Source organism: Hemicordylus capensis, chromosome 13 (assembly GCF_027244095.1).
Source record: "Hemicordylus capensis ecotype Gifberg chromosome 13, rHemCap1.1.pri, whole genome shotgun sequence".
NCBI classification, from domain to species: domain Eukaryota; kingdom Metazoa; phylum Chordata; class Lepidosauria; order Squamata; family Cordylidae; genus Hemicordylus; species Hemicordylus capensis.
In genome coordinates this window covers 2,353,509-2,371,139 of record NC_069669.1, presented here as the reverse complement: position 1 = coordinate 2,371,139, position 17,631 = coordinate 2,353,509, and the positions used below count along the sequence as shown (strand labels likewise).

General features: G+C 50.9%; 1 protein-coding gene across 11 annotated transcripts in view; it reads right to left on the bottom strand.

Moving 5' to 3' along the window:
• The window catches only part of MPRIP (myosin phosphatase Rho interacting protein), a 128,180-nt gene that overhangs the window by 55,640 nt on the left and 54,909 nt on the right, over nt 1-17,631 (bottom strand). For all 11 annotated transcript variants that reach the window (XM_053276125.1, XM_053276123.1, XM_053276129.1 and 8 more), the window contains exons 4-5: nt 8,283-8,434; nt 3,767-3,851 (exon numbers count right to left, since the gene is read on the bottom strand). In XM_053276125.1, the coding sequence (XP_053132100.1) occupies nt 3,767-3,851; nt 8,283-8,434 (237 nt within the window). The remainder of the gene's footprint in view (nt 1-3,766; nt 3,852-8,282; nt 8,435-17,631) is intronic.

Below are 17,631 nucleotides of genomic sequence, written 5' to 3'. Positions count from 1 at the left end.
GCAACAGACATACAGAACTACTTGACCTCACTCTCCCAGGTAACTCATCCCTAAGCCATTTAGGGCTCTGCCTCTCAGGAAACCAACTCTTTCCACCCCAATTTCAGGAAAACTGATGCCTTCTAGAACACACACATATTCTCTCTCTCTCGTTTGTATTTATAGTGGGCATTTTCTTAAGCTGCCAAATGCAAAAGCTGCCACACCAGGGAATGGCTAACAAAAGATTTCCTGGAAGCAAGAGGGGCCAAGTGCTGCACTTGGAATAGAAAAACTTTTAATAGCACCCCTCAAAGGCCAGGTGTCAAAAATGGAAACACAGGGCAAAAGGGAGGGACAAAAGTCCAGGGAAAAAGTCAACCTTGGAATGTCTGCCCATGTACATGCAAGCACAGTTGCTATTCAGAGTTCAGCAATATGCAAATCAGGCCCCCCAACTCTGCCCCCGCCTTGTACAGCCTGTTTTTATTAAACTCCTCTCACCCCTAATACCACGGAAAATTGGCAGAATGTGGTGCCCTGATCAATCCTTGAACCCAGCATAGTTGCCCTAAGCAGGGTCTGCCCTGGTTTGTATTTGAATGGGAGACGACATGTGGGAGCACTGAGGAGGGGGCCCACACTAGGAAGAGCACCCGCCTGCTTGCATGCAGAAGGTCCCCAGTTCCCTCCCGGGCAGCATCTCCAAGATAAAGCTGAGACAGACTCCTGCCAGCAACCTCGGAGGAGCCGCTGCCAGTCTGTGTAGATAGCACTGGGCTAGATGGACCCAGGGTCTGACTCTGTATCAGGCAGCTTCCTATGTGATAACAGGGAGTACCATGAAGCCTGCAGAAGAGCCCCCCACCAAGCCGACCCTTCTTCCAGGGTTTCCAAGCAGAACCCCACAACAAATCCTCTACCAGGCAAATAATGAGACTCCCCTGCCACACCCAAGCGCTCAGGCTGGCCCTGCTTGGCCCGCTCCCCCAGGAGCAGCTCCATCACCAGCAAAGCAACAGCAACCGGCACTTCCGGCCTTGCTGCCTGGCATCATCCCCTATTTGGTGCTCAGGAACTCAGATCCTGTAAGGTTTCCAAGAGGCTGCCATGGCAACGCAGCATAATCCAAAACTGATATTATTCGGCCAGTGTCCCCCTCCCCACCCAGGTTTTGTTCTGCTTCAAAAGTCTCCCCCCCCCCAAAAAAAATGGCTTTTGGGGGCTGGCTTCGTGCCATTCTCTCACTCCTTGGATAAGCAGAGCAGGAGTAGCCAGAATGATCGGGAGGTGGGGGGGCAATAAAAGCAAAGGTCTGGGGCGGGGGTCTGCACAGCCGCCTGGGTTGTATTCTTTGCAACACACACACACACACACACCTCTCCCTACACCTAAGAACTCTAGAATGCAATTGTCTCTTTTGTTGTTCTGTCCATGCAAAGGAAAAGAATAGCTAATGGCCACCATCAATAGTTTGGGTTAAAACATGTTAAGCCAGGGGTTCTCAAATCAATGAATTTTATTACAGCCAATGACCAGCAATCTCAAACTCGGGTTCTGAGATGTTGCTGGACTACAACTCCCACCATCCCCAGCCACAATGTCCAAAAGCTGATGGGAGTTGTAGTCCAGCATCTCCTCAGATCCCAAGTTTGAGAACCCCTGCCTTAGGCACTGATGGGAGAGGCACTCTGTTAACATAATCAGAACTGTGCCAGTCTATCTTGCCACTCAGTACAAGAAGAGAATTTGACATCAGAGACAGAATCCCGAGACCCAACACTTTCTTTAAAAACAAAACCTCATGGTTCCAACTCTTGAAAGTGTGAGCTATTTCAGAACTGGGGGGGGGGAGGAGAGAGAAAGAGTGTGAGTGTGTGTGTGTGTGTGTGCATGGGCAATTTCCAGGGCTTTAGCTCCTGCACAGCTGCCACCCTCACCCGGCCTATCAGGCAGAAAAATTATGCCAAACAGACACATGTAAGTGTGCATGAAGACAGCTTAGAGAAATGAGCTCTGCTTGGTGCAGAACTTACAGCCGAATGACTGTTCCGGAATGCCTTGAGATTCCTTCCAGGCTTGATCAAAGCAGACTTTCACTGGCCAACTCAGTGGAGAAGAGAGTCCACCCACAGCTTTGGCACCCAAGAAGAGCTGGACTGCCATGTGACAGCAGCCCCGCGGATGTCACCTGTGCCCGCCATCTCTTTTTATCAGGGTTGGGTCTCTCTTTTCTGGTCCCCATCCCTGATAAGTCACTGTCCTCTTTCCCCCCACCTCTCTTTTGGGGAGGCCTTGTGTGGGGCGACAGAGCACTCCTTCAGGGCCCAGCTCCTGGGTCTCTAGGGCTTCAGTAGATGCATCTTGTCTTTGGCACACACACTAAGGACCATGCAGTACGTAGGCTGGCATTTCACTTGCTTTGGCTGGACAAATGTAAACTCTTCGTCATATGTATGAACATAGGAAGCTGCCATATCCATAGTGAGATCACTGGCCCATCCAGCACAATGCGGTCTACTCTGATGGGCATCAGCATTGCGGGGTCTCAGAGATATCCATCATCTGCGACATGATCCTTTTACCTAACTGAGGCTGGGAACTGAACTGGGGACTTTTTGCCTGCAAAGCACAGACTCTGCCACTGAGCTACGGTTCAGCCTCGCACACGATGAGGGAAGGAGGTCGCCAGATGGGGCTTGTGCCTGATCCAGCAGGGCTGCTCTTATGTTCTTGTTCTGCAAACGGGGGGGTTGCAAGCCTGTCCTCCTCCACATCTGAGAAATGCCAAGCAGGGTGCAAAGCTGCGCTTTAAACACTGCTCATTTGGTGGCTGCTCTGTGAGTGGTTCAGACCCAGTGGCTCACCACACCTGTTTAAGCCATGCCGTGGCCAAGACCAGAGAAGAAAGGTTTGCAGCCACACCGAGACATGTGCCTGCCTGCCTGCCATTGGGTGTGATCTGCCAGCGAGCTCAAGGAGACCAGAGTCTTCCTGGGCAGCTGACGCTGCCACCCCTGCCCAAGCGGCTGGCTGACTGCGAGTTGAAGGGTTAAACCAAACCTAGCAATGAAGCCTCGGCCTCTTCCGGCAGCGGCAGCATCAGGGGTGCAATTCTGACCCTGTGGGATTCTCCCCCGTGCCTCCCACTGGGAGACTCCAGCAGGAAAGAATGAGTCACGGTCCGGCACGGAGGATTTTTTTTTTTTACCATTTATAGTCAAAAGAGAACGAAGCCGTCGCTGGATCCCCAGAGAACACAGACCCAGCCCCCAAAAAGATCGACGAACCAACTCAGCCGTGGCCTATTACTCTCAGAGTTATCTTCAGGGGCCATCATGTGCAGGGAAACCAGAGCACTGGGTAATTCTATTCCACAGGAGGATGACAGAGAAGCTTTCCCATTTTTACGACTGTAAAAAACGGACTGCACATCTGCACTGAGCAATTGGGAAGAATATTGTGTAGCTGCTAGTGTGTGTGTGTGTGTGTGTGTGTGTGTGTGTGTGTGTGTGTACGCACACACTCTATGGGCCCAGACTTAATAGGATTCTTCATGCCAGGCTGTGTACTGAATGTCCAGCACAGGCATTATTATTATTTATTTATTTTTAAATCAAGTTTTCAGCCCCTATGGGTGCAAAGCAAGACTTGAAACTATATGAGCAACCTGTGATTTTTCACAGCTTGCCCATCACTTTAGTTTTACAGACAAGGATTCTGGAGACACGCTCAGAGCATGCGAACAGCGACTTGGCGTGGGGGTCGGGGCACTTCCCAGATTTACCTGCGGTGTTGGGGGCTCCACCTTCCTCTTCTTCTTCTGATTCTGCTTGTTTGTCCTCGGGTAGACAACCAACATTTCCAGCCACCTGCAGGGGAGACAGAGAGCCAAGTCAGAACCATGCCGAGCTGAGCAACAGGCACCAGCAACAGGAAAAGGTCCCCGGCAGAGATTCCCCCTTCCCCAAAGCAGGTTGGCTGGCAGCCTAGAAGCCTGTTTCTGAGGGAGAGCTGGAATCAGGGCTGTCCATCGCCGGAGCGGCACGGGGAGTTCCAGATTCTAAACTTTGCAGTCTTAAGGGAAGGGTGCACAGGGAAGATCAGAGCAACGTTGATACGGAGAAAACTCTCATCAGGCCTGTGTTTAGGTGCACGAGTGGGGAGTTGCATGCAGCGACCTGGCCTGCAGAAGGCCCCAGCATAAATGCCAAGCACCTCCAGCTGAAAGGAGAGGGAAATTCTCTAAGGCCTCAGAGAGCCAGTGATCATCCATGTAGACCAGAGGTTCTCAGACTTGGCTCCTCAAATGCTGTTGGACACCAGAACTCCCATCAGCCCCAAAAGCCATTGTGGCTGGGGATGATGGGAGCTGTAGTCCTACTCCATATGGTGAGCCAAGTCTAAGAACCCTCAATAGCTATAAATGGCTTAACACAACAGAAAATGCCATAGATATTCAGTTCCCTTCTACTGGCTGGGTACAGCTTTAGTTATGGCAACATTTAGAGAGCCAGCATGGTGTAGTGGTTAGAGTGCTGGACTAGGACCGGGGAGACCAGAGTTCAAATCCCCATTCAGCCATGAGACTTGTTGGGTGACTCTGGGCCACTCACTTCTCTCTCAGCCTAAACTACTTCACAGGGTTGTTGTGAGGAGAAACTTAAGTGTGTAGTACACTGCTCTGGGCTCCTTGGAGGAAGAGCGGGATATAAATGTAAATAATAATAATAATAATAATAATTTATTTTCGTAAGTAATTGTATTGCTTTTATTGTAGACCTTTTTGAATACAACAACAAATATTTATATACTGCTTTTCAAAAGTTTCCAAAGCAGTTTAGACAGAGAAACAATCAATCGGTCAGAGGGCTCCCTGTCCCCAAAGGGCTCACAATCTAAAAAGAAACCTAAGAGAGACACCAACACCAGTCACTGGAGGGATGCTGTGCTGGGGGTGGAGAGGGCCAGTTGCTCTCCCCCTGCTCAATGAAGAGAATTGCGACTTTTAAAAGGCAGCTCTTTGCCCGGTTAGCAGGGGCAATGGGAGGAAAGTGACAGAGGCGTTTAGCCACAGGTGTGGGTTGCCATCTTCTCCTTGAAGCTATTCACACTGGCGTGCAAGAGCAGGCTAAGGGAGCCCAGCCCAGGCTTGCATACGCGTATGAACTGCTGGGGATCCCGGCAGCACCAGAGTGGCAAACCTGCTTGTGGAGCCTCCCCTCGGAATGGGGTGAGGGGAGCGTGTGTGCCACGGCTGGCAGACTCGGGGGGGGGACACCCCAATAACGCCCGATGCACTCGCACGGTGCACTGCTGAAGCTCTGGCGGGCGACGCAACGCAGGGTAGCACGTCCTGGCACCCCGACCCTCGGGGCTTCCAGCAGGAGCCGGTGCTCGTCTGCAGGGAAGGAAGGTACGTCTAAGCAGCCTTCCCCAAAGCCTGCCCGCTAGCCCTGAAATCGCTGGTAAAGCCTGCTTCTGCGGCCAGAGAGCAGTTAGATGCGGGCAGAGGCACAGAGATTCCCCCAGCCAGTTTCTGAGGTTGCTTGCTTGCTAGAATCCTGAAGGACCCTAAGCCCTAGCACTTTTAGAGGCACCCCAGCTGACTCTGCGGGTGGAGTTGCCTTTAGGAACCAGCCAGAACCTTTACCCAGACAACTCACACTGACGTCTCCGTTTCACTCCCCTCGCCTTCCATCCTTTAAACCCTCTTCTGGCACTCAGGGTGGACTCTTTGGGCGGAGGCAGAGGAAGACCAGCCTTGCCCCCATCCACCACGGAGAGGTTGTTCACACAACCAGCCCTAGAGGAGCAGGACAGGGTTGCCCCAAGGAGCGCCGGTCCTGTGCAGCCCCCGAGATCGCTCCCAGTCCTGATGCTCCTCCCCTGGGCACTGTTCCCTCTAAGGTGTGCACATGTACATGCGCTCACACATTTCCGGATGTCCGCGCAGTTCATTTTAGATCCGGCTCAGGTTGGATCAGGAAGGCCCCACTCTGAACGCAGCTGCGCACACCCTGCCTTGATACTGCCGCCCAGAACAAAACTCATTCCGCACACACAGATTAAAAAATGAGAGAGAACACTGCCCCCCTGAGCAGCCCTGTTTCTGCACCTGGGCCAACGGTGAAGTCGGAGGGTCCCCACGCCCCCCTTCTTATGCCTGGGTCATGTGGGTCCTCAGACAGCCGGCCGTCATCTGGACCACTGAGCTGGAGGGAAGGAGCAACCCAGCAGCAGGAATTCTCCCAAAGCACGGCATTGCTTGCACGGTGCGTTGTGGGATTCCTGGCAGCTGGGCTTCCATCTCCCACCTCTGCCGTCCATGTGGGTGGCGGAGCCTTGTCTGGGCCCCAGATCATGTGACAGGCAGGCGCCCTCAAGGGAAGGAGCCTCCCCCAAGCCCACACCAGCCCCAGTGGTCACGTGAATGGCCTTGGAGGCTCTCACCCCACCTCCCAAGACGGGCCATGCCATCATGCTGTCGGCCTTTCCGAGAGCAGCAAGAGGCATTTATGGCTGGGGACGAGGGGAGTTGTAGTTCAGCCACACCTGGAGTACCACAGGCTGGGAGCCCCCAAGCGAACCAAGGCTCATAAGTAGTACTTTGGTCAGCAACTGATGCTTCAGCAACAGAAACATGTCGTGCCACTTGTATCAAGTCGCACATTCTGCATTACAACTGATACGCTTGCAATTAAAACAAGCTATTTGGTTCATCCCTTACCCATGTATATATGCATATATTATCAACAATATTTTATACCGCCTGATATGTAAATCATAATTTTATGTATATGTATGTTATATATTGCATTTTGCATTTCTGCTAAGGCCTATGGCCCGTATGGAAATAAAATTCAACTTCACTTCACTTGCAACGAGGGATTCTCATGGTTACAAACTGCAGCCAATGTCTTTCCATGGTCAAATCATCAGGCAAATTCTTCCCATTCACTCCAACGGCAACAGATTCAGATTCCCCAAAATGAGACAGGTTTTGCCATTATTGACGTATATATTTGAATTTTTATTATTTTACTTCAGGCAGTAAGTGCCAGGATGAGGTCATCAGCATGAAACAATTCTCCAAGCAGGGAGCAGGGTCCAACCAAAGAGACAGAAAGAGGCAGTTCCAGGCGATCAAACATAGGCTTGGCAGGGGAGCCAAGAAGACGCGGAGGCAAAGGAGGAACTAGTTAATCTCGCCAAACTGGTCAGATCCAATTCCACACAGCTTGGCTTGCCTCTCCCCTTCCTTGCAGTTTTGCTAGGTTTTCATTCTTCTCAGAGTTTGTACCCCTCCGTATTTCAGGACTGACAGGTTCAAGAAGCCAAAGTAGGCCAATGTCAACCGAAGACAAGAGACGCCATCCGGGACGCCCTCCCGCTCCAGGAAGAGCAAAAACCAGTCATCACTTTTGCTCCAGCTATGTCTGTTGACCTTGGGGTGCATTAAACAACCACAAGGGAAGCACTCCGAACTGTAAGTGTTCCTAGTCCCCAGTAATTCATGTCCGTCATGTTCTAAAGTGAAGCTCAAAGGATTCTAACTAGCACTGGAAAAATACAGAGCCATCCTGAAGCACTCTGGCACCCAAGAGTATATTTAATTGACACCACTGCCACCTGCACCGCTTCTTGGATATGAGGGAAGGGAAGAAGGTCCTCCCTTTCAGGGGCCCTCACTTTTTCCTCTTTACTACCCGAGAGCTTTCTTTCTTTGTTAGAACAGATTAAAACATGCTGTAAAATTACTGTCTTAACAAATGAGGTTTCTAAAAAATAAAACTAGAGATTGCAAGTCGGGAAAGAACTTCACCTCTACACAAAGCCCCGAACTCACTGCAAAGAGATCTTCCAAAGACACCTTAAAACGGATCCAGTATTGGGACGCAGACCTGGGTTCAAATCCCTCAGCCCAGACTACCCTACAGGGTTCAAAGATAAAGTAACACAGAGATGTAATTGTGCCCTGCCCTGAGGACAAGGTGAGAAAGCAACATTGGCAGACTTACCGTGAAGGGTTCTTTTTCAAGGTATCGGGAGGCCATCCTCAACGTGACCGGAACGGAGGACTGAGTGACAGCTCCTCAACCTAGCTACCAGCCTGCCTGGAATGTGACTGGTCCTGTCTCGGAGCATGCAGAGGCTGATAACCCGTCACGTGGAGAATGGCCTCCCTATGCCATGGGAAAAGACGAGATATTTATGAGGGGAAAGTCTTCATATCTCCAAGATGACCGACTTAGCCTCTCTCAGAACCAGCCACCCACTGCAGCCAATCCCCCACTACTCACCCACTGATGATCTCCTTGTTCTCTGCTCGGATAAAGTGTTCCTTTTCAGGGGTCAAGATGCAAAGGGAGAACTTCTGCCCGGTCCGGCTCTCCCCATCCACAACGTCGGTGCACTGATTCATGTTGATGGTGCCCTGTGGCAGTGTGGTGGGCTGGAAGGATAAAGGGGGGGGGAGTTTAGCGAAGTAGGAAAAAGATATTTGAACGGGGACATCCCGATATGTGGCTTACTCCCTTGGCCACAATGCAGCTCCAACTCTCCTAGACCAGGGGTTCTCAAACTGTTGCTGGGCTACAACTCCCACCATCCCTAGCCACAAAGCCATTTGGCCTAGGGCATCAGATGCAAAATGGGCAAAGGAGCAACTTATAAATAAGCAGAGCTGTCCCACATTTGCACATAACGTTTTGTGATAACTTGAAGAGGCCACTTTGAGGGATTTGTGTGTGTGGGCGCGCATGCACACACACCACCACATCCAGACTAGTCATGACTAACCAACAGACAGAACATTATTAAATGCACAATCAATATTTACAACCGCATGACTTCACTTTCCAATAACTGAACACAAACAAAGAACGCTGACTTCTGAGTCAGACTACTGGTCCACCCCGATCAATAACACCTACACTGGCTGGCAGCTCTCCAGGATTTCAGACAGGAGTCTTTCCCAGTCCTCCATGGAGATGCTGCCAGGGACTGAGCTGGAGGACTTCTGCCTGAAAAGCGGGGGCTCTACTACTGAGCTGCCACAACCCACCCATGGATAAAGAGCTTCCAGTTTACTCCCTCCTTTGATAAGATATCACAGGTTATCAAGGGCAGCAAAAAACTGTGAAGTCTATTTCCCCATTTTTCTATAGTGGGAGGATTAGGAACTCTCCAGTATTATGCTCATGTAACTCAGCATAAATGTGAGGATGTCTCTCTATTAAGCTCTCGATAAGTTCTTTGGATAGGTTAAGTGAATCGTAAGAGCCATTGAGATCCTGCTTTTCTTACTGTATTAGGGAGAGGAGAGCTGGTCTTGTGGCAGCAAGCATGACTTGTCCCCTTAGCTAAGCAGGGTCCACCCTGGTTGCATATGAATGGGAGACTACTAGTGTGAGCACTGTAAGGTATTCCCCTGAGGCGATGGAGCCGCTCTAGGAAGAGCATCTAGGTTCCAAGGGGCTGAGAGAGACTCCTGCCTGCAACCTTGGAGAAGCCGCTGCCAGTCTATGAAGACAATACTGAGCTAGATGGACCAAAGGTCTGACTCAGTATATGACAACTTCCTATGTTCCTATTATATTTTGCTACTGCTGCTTCTTGATTGGATCTTTAACTTCTGTTTAAAGCCACCCCTGGAAATAAAGTTGAGAGGTGGGGTAAAAATATTTCACACAAAAAGGAATTGTGCAGTGTGTGGGGATGTGGTAGAAGAAGGAAGAGGCTTCAGCACCTTGTACAGTCCCATATCCCGGTCTATAACCCCAAAATATAGGATTTGATTTTGCCCGAATTACACCGCTTCTCCTCAGAGCCCAGCTTTTTAAGGCGTAGAAACACTGCACCCTTTGCACGCAGCCTTGCATGCTACTCCACACACCTTTCTTTAAAACACAGCATACACACAGCTGCATTCATGTTACAGAAGATTATGCCCCCCGCCCCTGTGAACCGGAAATGCATCTGAATGTTGGGGACAGTTTGCAGAATGCACTTAGGAACCCAGAGCCTAACACGAAGGGGAGAGAGACCTGCAAGAGAGTGGAGAAGACAGTGCAAATGCAGGCACGACAGACAGAAGAGGGGTCAGCAGAGACGAGAAGGGATCTGATCCGCCATCCGGAGCCCTTCCCTCTCATCCGATTAGCACAGCGCACCGCCTCCAACGTCAGGAGCCGCAGCTCCAGGAGGGCACAGCCGGGCTTGTCACTTCAGGCTGCACAACTGAAGACGGCCTCCCACGCTCCGAGCCCTGATCTCCACCCCCGGAACAGCCAGTGCTTCAGTTTAACTATTCCCTGACAGAAGCGCCCAGAAGCTTGGTCTTCACGGGTGGCAGAACAGGGGCGAGACCACTTCAGAGGGTGGGCCTGGCACGGTCTAAGAAGAGATGCAGCATCTTTTATTAATGTCTGGATTAACATATCGAGCTACCCTGTGTCCTACTGGGTTGTGTGCAAATACCTGCAATTGGTCTGATTCTGCAAGGACGTGTCATACGTTTTCCTTACGGAAAAACTCAGTTGAAAAAAATATATATATTTTTTAAAGGATGCCAGGCCACGCAAAGAGACACTGGTTCTGCCTCCACTCTCACAAGCGCAACTCCACATGACCCTTTCCCTGGAAGAGTCCGATCTCGATCCTGGGAGCATCAGTTCGATGCCGAGAGAACTTTTCTGCTCTCCCAGGACATGCAGCACCCCCAGAAACAAGGCCAAAGGTCCTGCAACCCCACACCTTTGGGGTTCTACACGGCTTCACCCAGACTAGGCTCCAGGATCCAACCCGAGCCAAAATGCACCTGGCGTTGCACGAAGGCTGAGGCACCGCGCCACCCAGTCCTCACCTGGCAGCCCCTGGAACTGGCTGGTCGGAGACAAGGCCCCAGCGGCCACCCTGGGCTATCTAAAGACCAGACGAGGCACTGTCAGAGGCAGTCGCAGGCAACCAACGACTCTGCTGGGCCAGAGGTTTGCTCTGCCTCTCCTTCTGGGTCAGGGTTAGGGTCCTGCTCCCCGCTAGGACGGCTTCCTTTTTAATCTGGCAGATTACGCTCAATTCAGCCATTCGGTGCTTCGGTGGGGCAAAATAAGCAGGGCACTTAAGTGATTACTGTGATGGTAATATGATTATGGGGATCTAGGACTGCCATTCTAATGATCAAGTACAATATTTTCCAAAACAGGCCACTGATGCATAATGGTGGTTAAGGGCTCCAATTTCAATTCCCAAAGCAGCTGGGACTTAAACCCCACGATGATGTATTATTATATTCCTACAAAACAAAAATACCCTTATGTGCCGATTTTCTTCTTCGTGCTTTTAAAAAGTATGCTGCAGCCACTCTGAATCTGCATGTACGCGCACGCACAAACACAGCCTGCATGGCCTTGCTCAGATGAGAGACTTTCAGTTTACTGGTCAATGGATCGAATAAAGATGATTGATTGATTGATACTTTCAATGGGCACGCATTCTTTACTGGGCGCGATTCCCTTAGCCACCCCTTGGCTCCACAAGTTAGCGAGCACACGTGAACACACACACACACACACACACACACACACACACACAGACAGACTACACTTTCCATTTCTATAAATCACCACAAAAGCTTCCAAGCGAATCTGGAAAGCATGCAGGGCGGCCTTCCAAAAGGACACACACAAGCACAAAGGAAGCGCTGGGGATGGTGCTTGCCTCTCCGCCCCGCCCCGCTGCATTTCCCACAAGCTCCCGTTTGCTTTCCACAAGGGGCCAACAGGCACCAGTTAGGAAACTATCTTCCGATGCAAGAGACAGCAGCTAAAACACCCTGAGACAAAAACGGGAAGGGAAGGGAGCCCTGGCCTTTCAGTGGTTTTAGAGGAAATTAACTAGAGCTGCCTCAAGGGCTCTATAGTGCTGTGGCTACCACCTCAATTTAGGATGTCGCCAGTTCAAAGCTTGCCTCAGCCACAAACCCAAACAGTGGCCCTCAATAAGATAACACATCCCAACCTAAGACTGCAATACATGGACATCAAAACTGGCCTAAGTAAGTAAGCTAATGTAGTGCAGTGGCCAAGTGCGAGGTGTAAGCCAAGAAGTCCACAGTTCAAATCCTGCCTCATAAATCATCAACTCACTAGGTATAAACAGGTAAGCTACTCTCTTTCTCTGCCTCAGTTTCCCCCATTTGAAACACGGGAATACTGAGCCACCTCGCAGGACTGTAAGGATTACCAAGAGCATATGCAATGTTTTCTAACGGAGGAAAGAGGCACCTTTTAAAAGTGGTGAGTCTCTTTATTGAGCAGGGGGGAGAGCAACTGGCCCTATCCATCCCCAGCACAGCATCCCTCCAGTGGCTGTTGCTGGTGTCTTCCTTATGTTTCTTTTTTAGATTGCGAGCCCTTTGGGGACAGGGAACCATCTTGTTTATTTTTATTTCTCTATATAAATTGAAAAGTGGCATATAAATATTTGTCATCACGTTTTCAAATGCTATATAAATATTGTTAAAACAGAGATCAAATGGGAAAGGGGGGAGGAGAGAAGTTCTCCTTTGGACCATATCACCACCAAATACTTTCATGGAGTGTCGCATTTTGGAGATCTCCCCACGAAAACCGATGTAGCAGAGGGTAAAAAGGGACTGCACAGGATTGCCTTGGTGATCCCCAACACGTCGAATCTCTTGGTAAGGAACCTTCTGGCCACTGGGGAAGAAGGCAATGGACTCCCTTGGAATGGCCATGCGACCTTAACACAACGGGACAGCTTAATAAACTCTTCACTCACAGCCAGAAGTCCATCGGCAGGCTAACGAGAGCAAAACTTTCTACTGGAACAGGGGTTTTTTGTATCACCCAACAGGCTTAGCGTCCTGGAGTTATTAATTAGACAAGAGCTTTTGAAAACAACCTTTCGCCCAGCGCCAGGGAGGAGATAATGGACCAGACGTACTCAACCATCCAAGAAAGGAAAGGGGGGAGAAAAAGCACATTTTCCATAGATTGGGGGTGGCCAACTAGCAGCTCATGGGCCCCATCAGGCTCCTGGGGTGACTTTATCTGCTCCCTGCAACAATCTCCTCACCCCCAAATTTTAATCATGGAGGAATCAAATTGTGCTTCCAGTTGCATCTGTAAGGAAGAGAAGTAATGAGACACTATTTGTTTTTAATGCAAGTGATGGGGTCAATCATTTTATATAGCACCATCCTAGTGCACAGGGCTTGACAAGGCACAGTCAGACTGGTCCCTGCCCCAAGGAGCTTACACTATAAAATCCAGGACAGGGAGACAACGGAGACAGATGGAGGCCAGAGTAAACAAAATAAAAGGAAGACTATGCAATTATTTTGGTTATGTGTATTTAGATGTAGTTATGAGAGAGGATGGACGCCAGCATTACATCCGAACACTGGCACCGCAGTCTGGGCCCCATGGAGCCGGAGTTGTGGGAGGAAGCTCTGCTCTCACTCCGGCCTGATCGGCTGTGCAGGCTGCCCTTCTGTGAAGAAGGAAGCCCGCACACAACAAGCTCCCCCACTTTTCTGCAGTCTCACTGGCTGCAGAGAAGCCCCTCTCCCCACTCTGAATGTGGAGGGGGTATTGGACCCGCGGTTCTGCATTACGTTTGACCCAGGCTGAGGGAGCCGTGTCAAAGACTCCATGGTTTTGAGGAGGAGCTGCAATGCCATGAGGTTATAGAGTCCTCTCCCCACACTATTTGGGGACATTTTGGCATGGGGAGGGGGAGTGAAAAAAGATGTGCTTAGGTTCCCCCCTGCCCAGCCCTGTGAGCCTCAGGCTAGAAGGCTCTGGTTGCAAGCTGGCTGGAGCCCTGAACTCAAGGACTCCCGTTAGAGGATGGAGACACACCATGACATTTTGTTTCAGGTCTCTAGTTGTAAAAGTAATGCTCCCGAGATTAAGCAAGCCAGGCTGCGGGCACTGGGACACACCTGGGCCCATTTCCTAGGGGTCCTCAACCAGACAAACTGCAGTGTGGTGGTACAGAGCATACAGTTTGCACGAACAAAGCTCTCGAGGACAATCCACAGCACCTCCAGCTGAAAGAAGCCAGAGGGAAAGAACTGGGAAAGCCACTGCCAGAGCGGGTGGGGCTAAATTGCCCAACGGGAATGTCACGACCAGGGAAGAGGGGAAGAAACACTGAGTGAGGACCTCCAGAAGCTGGCCTTTGCCAGCGGGAGGAGAGGACGGCGGAGTCTCTCTTTCTAGCGTTTTGCAGGAGAGAATGCCAAGTTCAGCCAGGGGACATTTTAAAAGAAGCTTAAAGTTTACTCAAGGCAGACAGCAAGTCTAAACAGCCTGTTGGGCCAGCCGCAAGCCGAGAGGTGGTGTGCGGAGGTAGGCTGAGCACAAGGCCCAAGAGCCAGGGAGCCTTATTGTTAACTCCATCAGCACCCAGAAAGGAAGGAAGGAAGGAAGGAAGGATAATCATCATCATCATCATCATCATCATCATCATCATCATCATCATCATCAATTTCTATACCGCCCTTCCAAAAATGGCTCAGGGCGGTTTACAAAGAGAAATAACAAATAAGATGGCTCCCTGTCCCCAAAGGGCTCACATTCTAAAAAGAAACATAACACACACACACACCAGCAACAGTCACTGAAAGTACTGTGCTGGGGGTGGAGAGGGCCAGTTACTCTCCCCCTGCTAAATAAAGAGAATCACCACGGTAAAAGGTGCCTCTTTGCCCAGTTAGCAAATAGATCTTTCTCTCTCGCATGTGGGAGCCAGTACTTTGAAACCATATCTAAAGTTACCGTGCTTTAAAGTGTGCAAGACAGTACAGTTTGGCATCCCCACTGATAGGCATTTAACCATCCAACTTCCCTATCAGTGTGAAAGTGAAGCAGGGTGCGATTCTTACACATGCCAAGAAGTTACACGTGCAACTCTGCTCCTGCACCCAGAAACGGTGGAAGGGGCCAGTGGTGTCTGCAGCAGCCTCGGGGCAGCATTACTACCCCCACAAAGCGGAGGCCACTGGGAAGGAAGCATGACCCGAGCCGTGTCTCGGGTCGTCGTGCAGCAGAGGGACGCCTTCCAGATCTCAGGCTGGGAGGGACCTTTTTCCTCCCCACCAGCTCCTGTGGCACAAACTAGTAGCTCTCTCGTGGCACTCGAACTGTGTCCTGGGATGCAATTTGGGAATTGTTCATTCGACAGACTCCACTCCCGTGCAGATGCTTGGAACCTGGAAGAGACGGCTCTGTTCTCCCTCAAGACCTGCGTTTTCCATCCCTTCCCCACCGCCCGAGTCTGCAGCATGGAATTCTGCAAAGAAGGCAGGCTGCTGAAAATGGACCCTGCAGTTTCTCCCTCGCTCGCTCTTCCCCCGCTGCCCCCACCCCCACCCCCAGACTGATGGAAGCAAAGCAGCTTTTTCTGAGGCTCTTTTGACCTTATATGGGGATTCTCACACAAAAACATCCAGATGGAATCCGGTTCACAGCACTGCCGACTCGCTTTCCAGCAAAACCTCTAACTCGCTCCACTCCTTCCCCGACACAGCTGTAATCTTTCTCACTCCTCACACCTACCACCACGCTACAGAATGAGGGGTTTCAAAATCATCCGGATGCTACCACCCTGCCCTTTCTCCCAGTCGGGAGGCTTTCACCCTCCTCACCCTTCAAGCGCTGCCTAATCCCCAAACAGGTACTCTAGGTTGGTCAACACCCTCTCACCTGGGAGGAACACAGCCCCAGGTCAGGATGGGTTTTGGCAAACTGGAAGGGAGTCGGTCGCCAAGGGCATCATTAGAGGGAGGCCCCAAGTGAATGCCTCAGAGCCCCAAATCTCACCAGCCGCCTCCCTCCTCCACGACCTCTTCCAGAAAGGAAGGGCAACAGTGGAGGCAGCAGCCCACAGCCGCGGAGAGAGATCCCAGCCTCCCTGCTTGAAACCCCTCCACCTTCTTTGGCACCGAATTATACAGAATTATTTGGGGGAGAGGGATACGATGGAGCTTATTTATCAAAAGGGGGGCTGTGAGCTCAGGCCCTGGATCTTTTAAGTCAAATACCTAGCAACACCCCACTTGCCTTTTATCTGAAAACTTTAATTTGCAAAAACCAAAAAAAATCAATCACGCAGAGAGGGCCAGCTAAATCAGCATCCAGTCATTCCAAGTACGATTCTGCAAACAGGGACGAGTCCGATGTGGTCTTTGTCATCCTGACAGCCCGCCTGGGTCACCACAGCCACCCTTTCACAGGCTCTGGGGTCCCCACCAGTGTTCCCTCTAAGGTGTGCGCTCACACATTTCTTTATGTCCGCTCAGTTAATTTTTGATCCCACTCAGGTGGAATCAGGAAGGGCCCACTCTAACTGCATGTGCACACACACACTGCCTTGATACTGCTCAGAAGAAGAAAAAACCTCAGATGAAAAAAATTAGAGAGAACACTGGTTCCCACCCCAGACTTCCTCCAGGGCCTTGAGGGCAGACACAACACTCCACTGGAGGATGCTCTGTGGGTTTCCCTCGGGTGCAACCAGTCACCGCATCGGGGTTGAGATCAGAGAGGCTTGCAAGCTTGCCATTCAAAAAACGAAATCGCAGCAGAAGCAAGGACCCCACAGTGACAGCCAGAGGGAATGGCCCATGAAAGACTTCCGCCAAACACAGAGAGAAAGCCAGTACAGTCACATGATCAAAGCACAGACATGCATGTGCAGATCAAGAACACGAGGAGGGGAATAAGCACATCCCACCCTCCTCGTCTAGACCTGCATTGTTCCCCGGGCGGGATAATGAAATGCTCTTTCCCCAAAGATCCCCAGGGGAAACCGAGATGGAAGAACCAGCAACTCTGCCCGTCTTCTCCCCCATGCTCCCTGCAGGCTTACAGTCAACAGAGATCTGCTTCAGCGCAGCAACCATAAATTATAATGGCATTCAATGCAAGTGAACTCAGGCAGGCTTTATGCCCGAGAAAGAGGAGCGATCTTAATGGCACATGAACCATTTCCTGCTATGGAGAGACAGAAATGGGGGTTGGCCACCGCTCAGAGGAAGACCCTCTACTTTGCATGCAGAAGATCCCAAGTTCAATCCCTGGCATCTCCAGTTAGCCCCAGGAAAGACCCAGCAGGAACATAAACAAAGGAACATAAGAAGCTGCCATATACTGAGTCAGACTCTTGGTCCATCCAGCTCAGTATTGTCTACACAGAATGGCAGCAGCTCCTCCAAGGTTGCAGGCAGGAGTCTCTCTCAGCCCTCTCTTGGAGATGCTGCTGCCAGGGAAGGAACCTGGGAGCTTCTGCATGCAGATGCTCCTCCCAGAGCAGCCCCATCCTCAAAAGGGGAATATCCAACAAAGCTCACACATGTGGCCTCCCATTCAGACCAGGTCAGACCTTGCTCAGCAGCTCTCCTCTCATCGCTAACCCTCAAAAGCTGCTGCCATCAACATAGGCAATACTGAGCTAGATGGACCTGTGGTTTGGCAGAGACCGTGAAAGACATCTCCTTGTGCTCCTAATGGCACAGAACCACCCCTTTCCACTCCCCTCCTCCATGACAGGGCTAAGGGGGCTATGCCAAGTCTGGGCTGGACACTTCACAGGGGTTTGCTGCAACTTCTACCAGAAAGA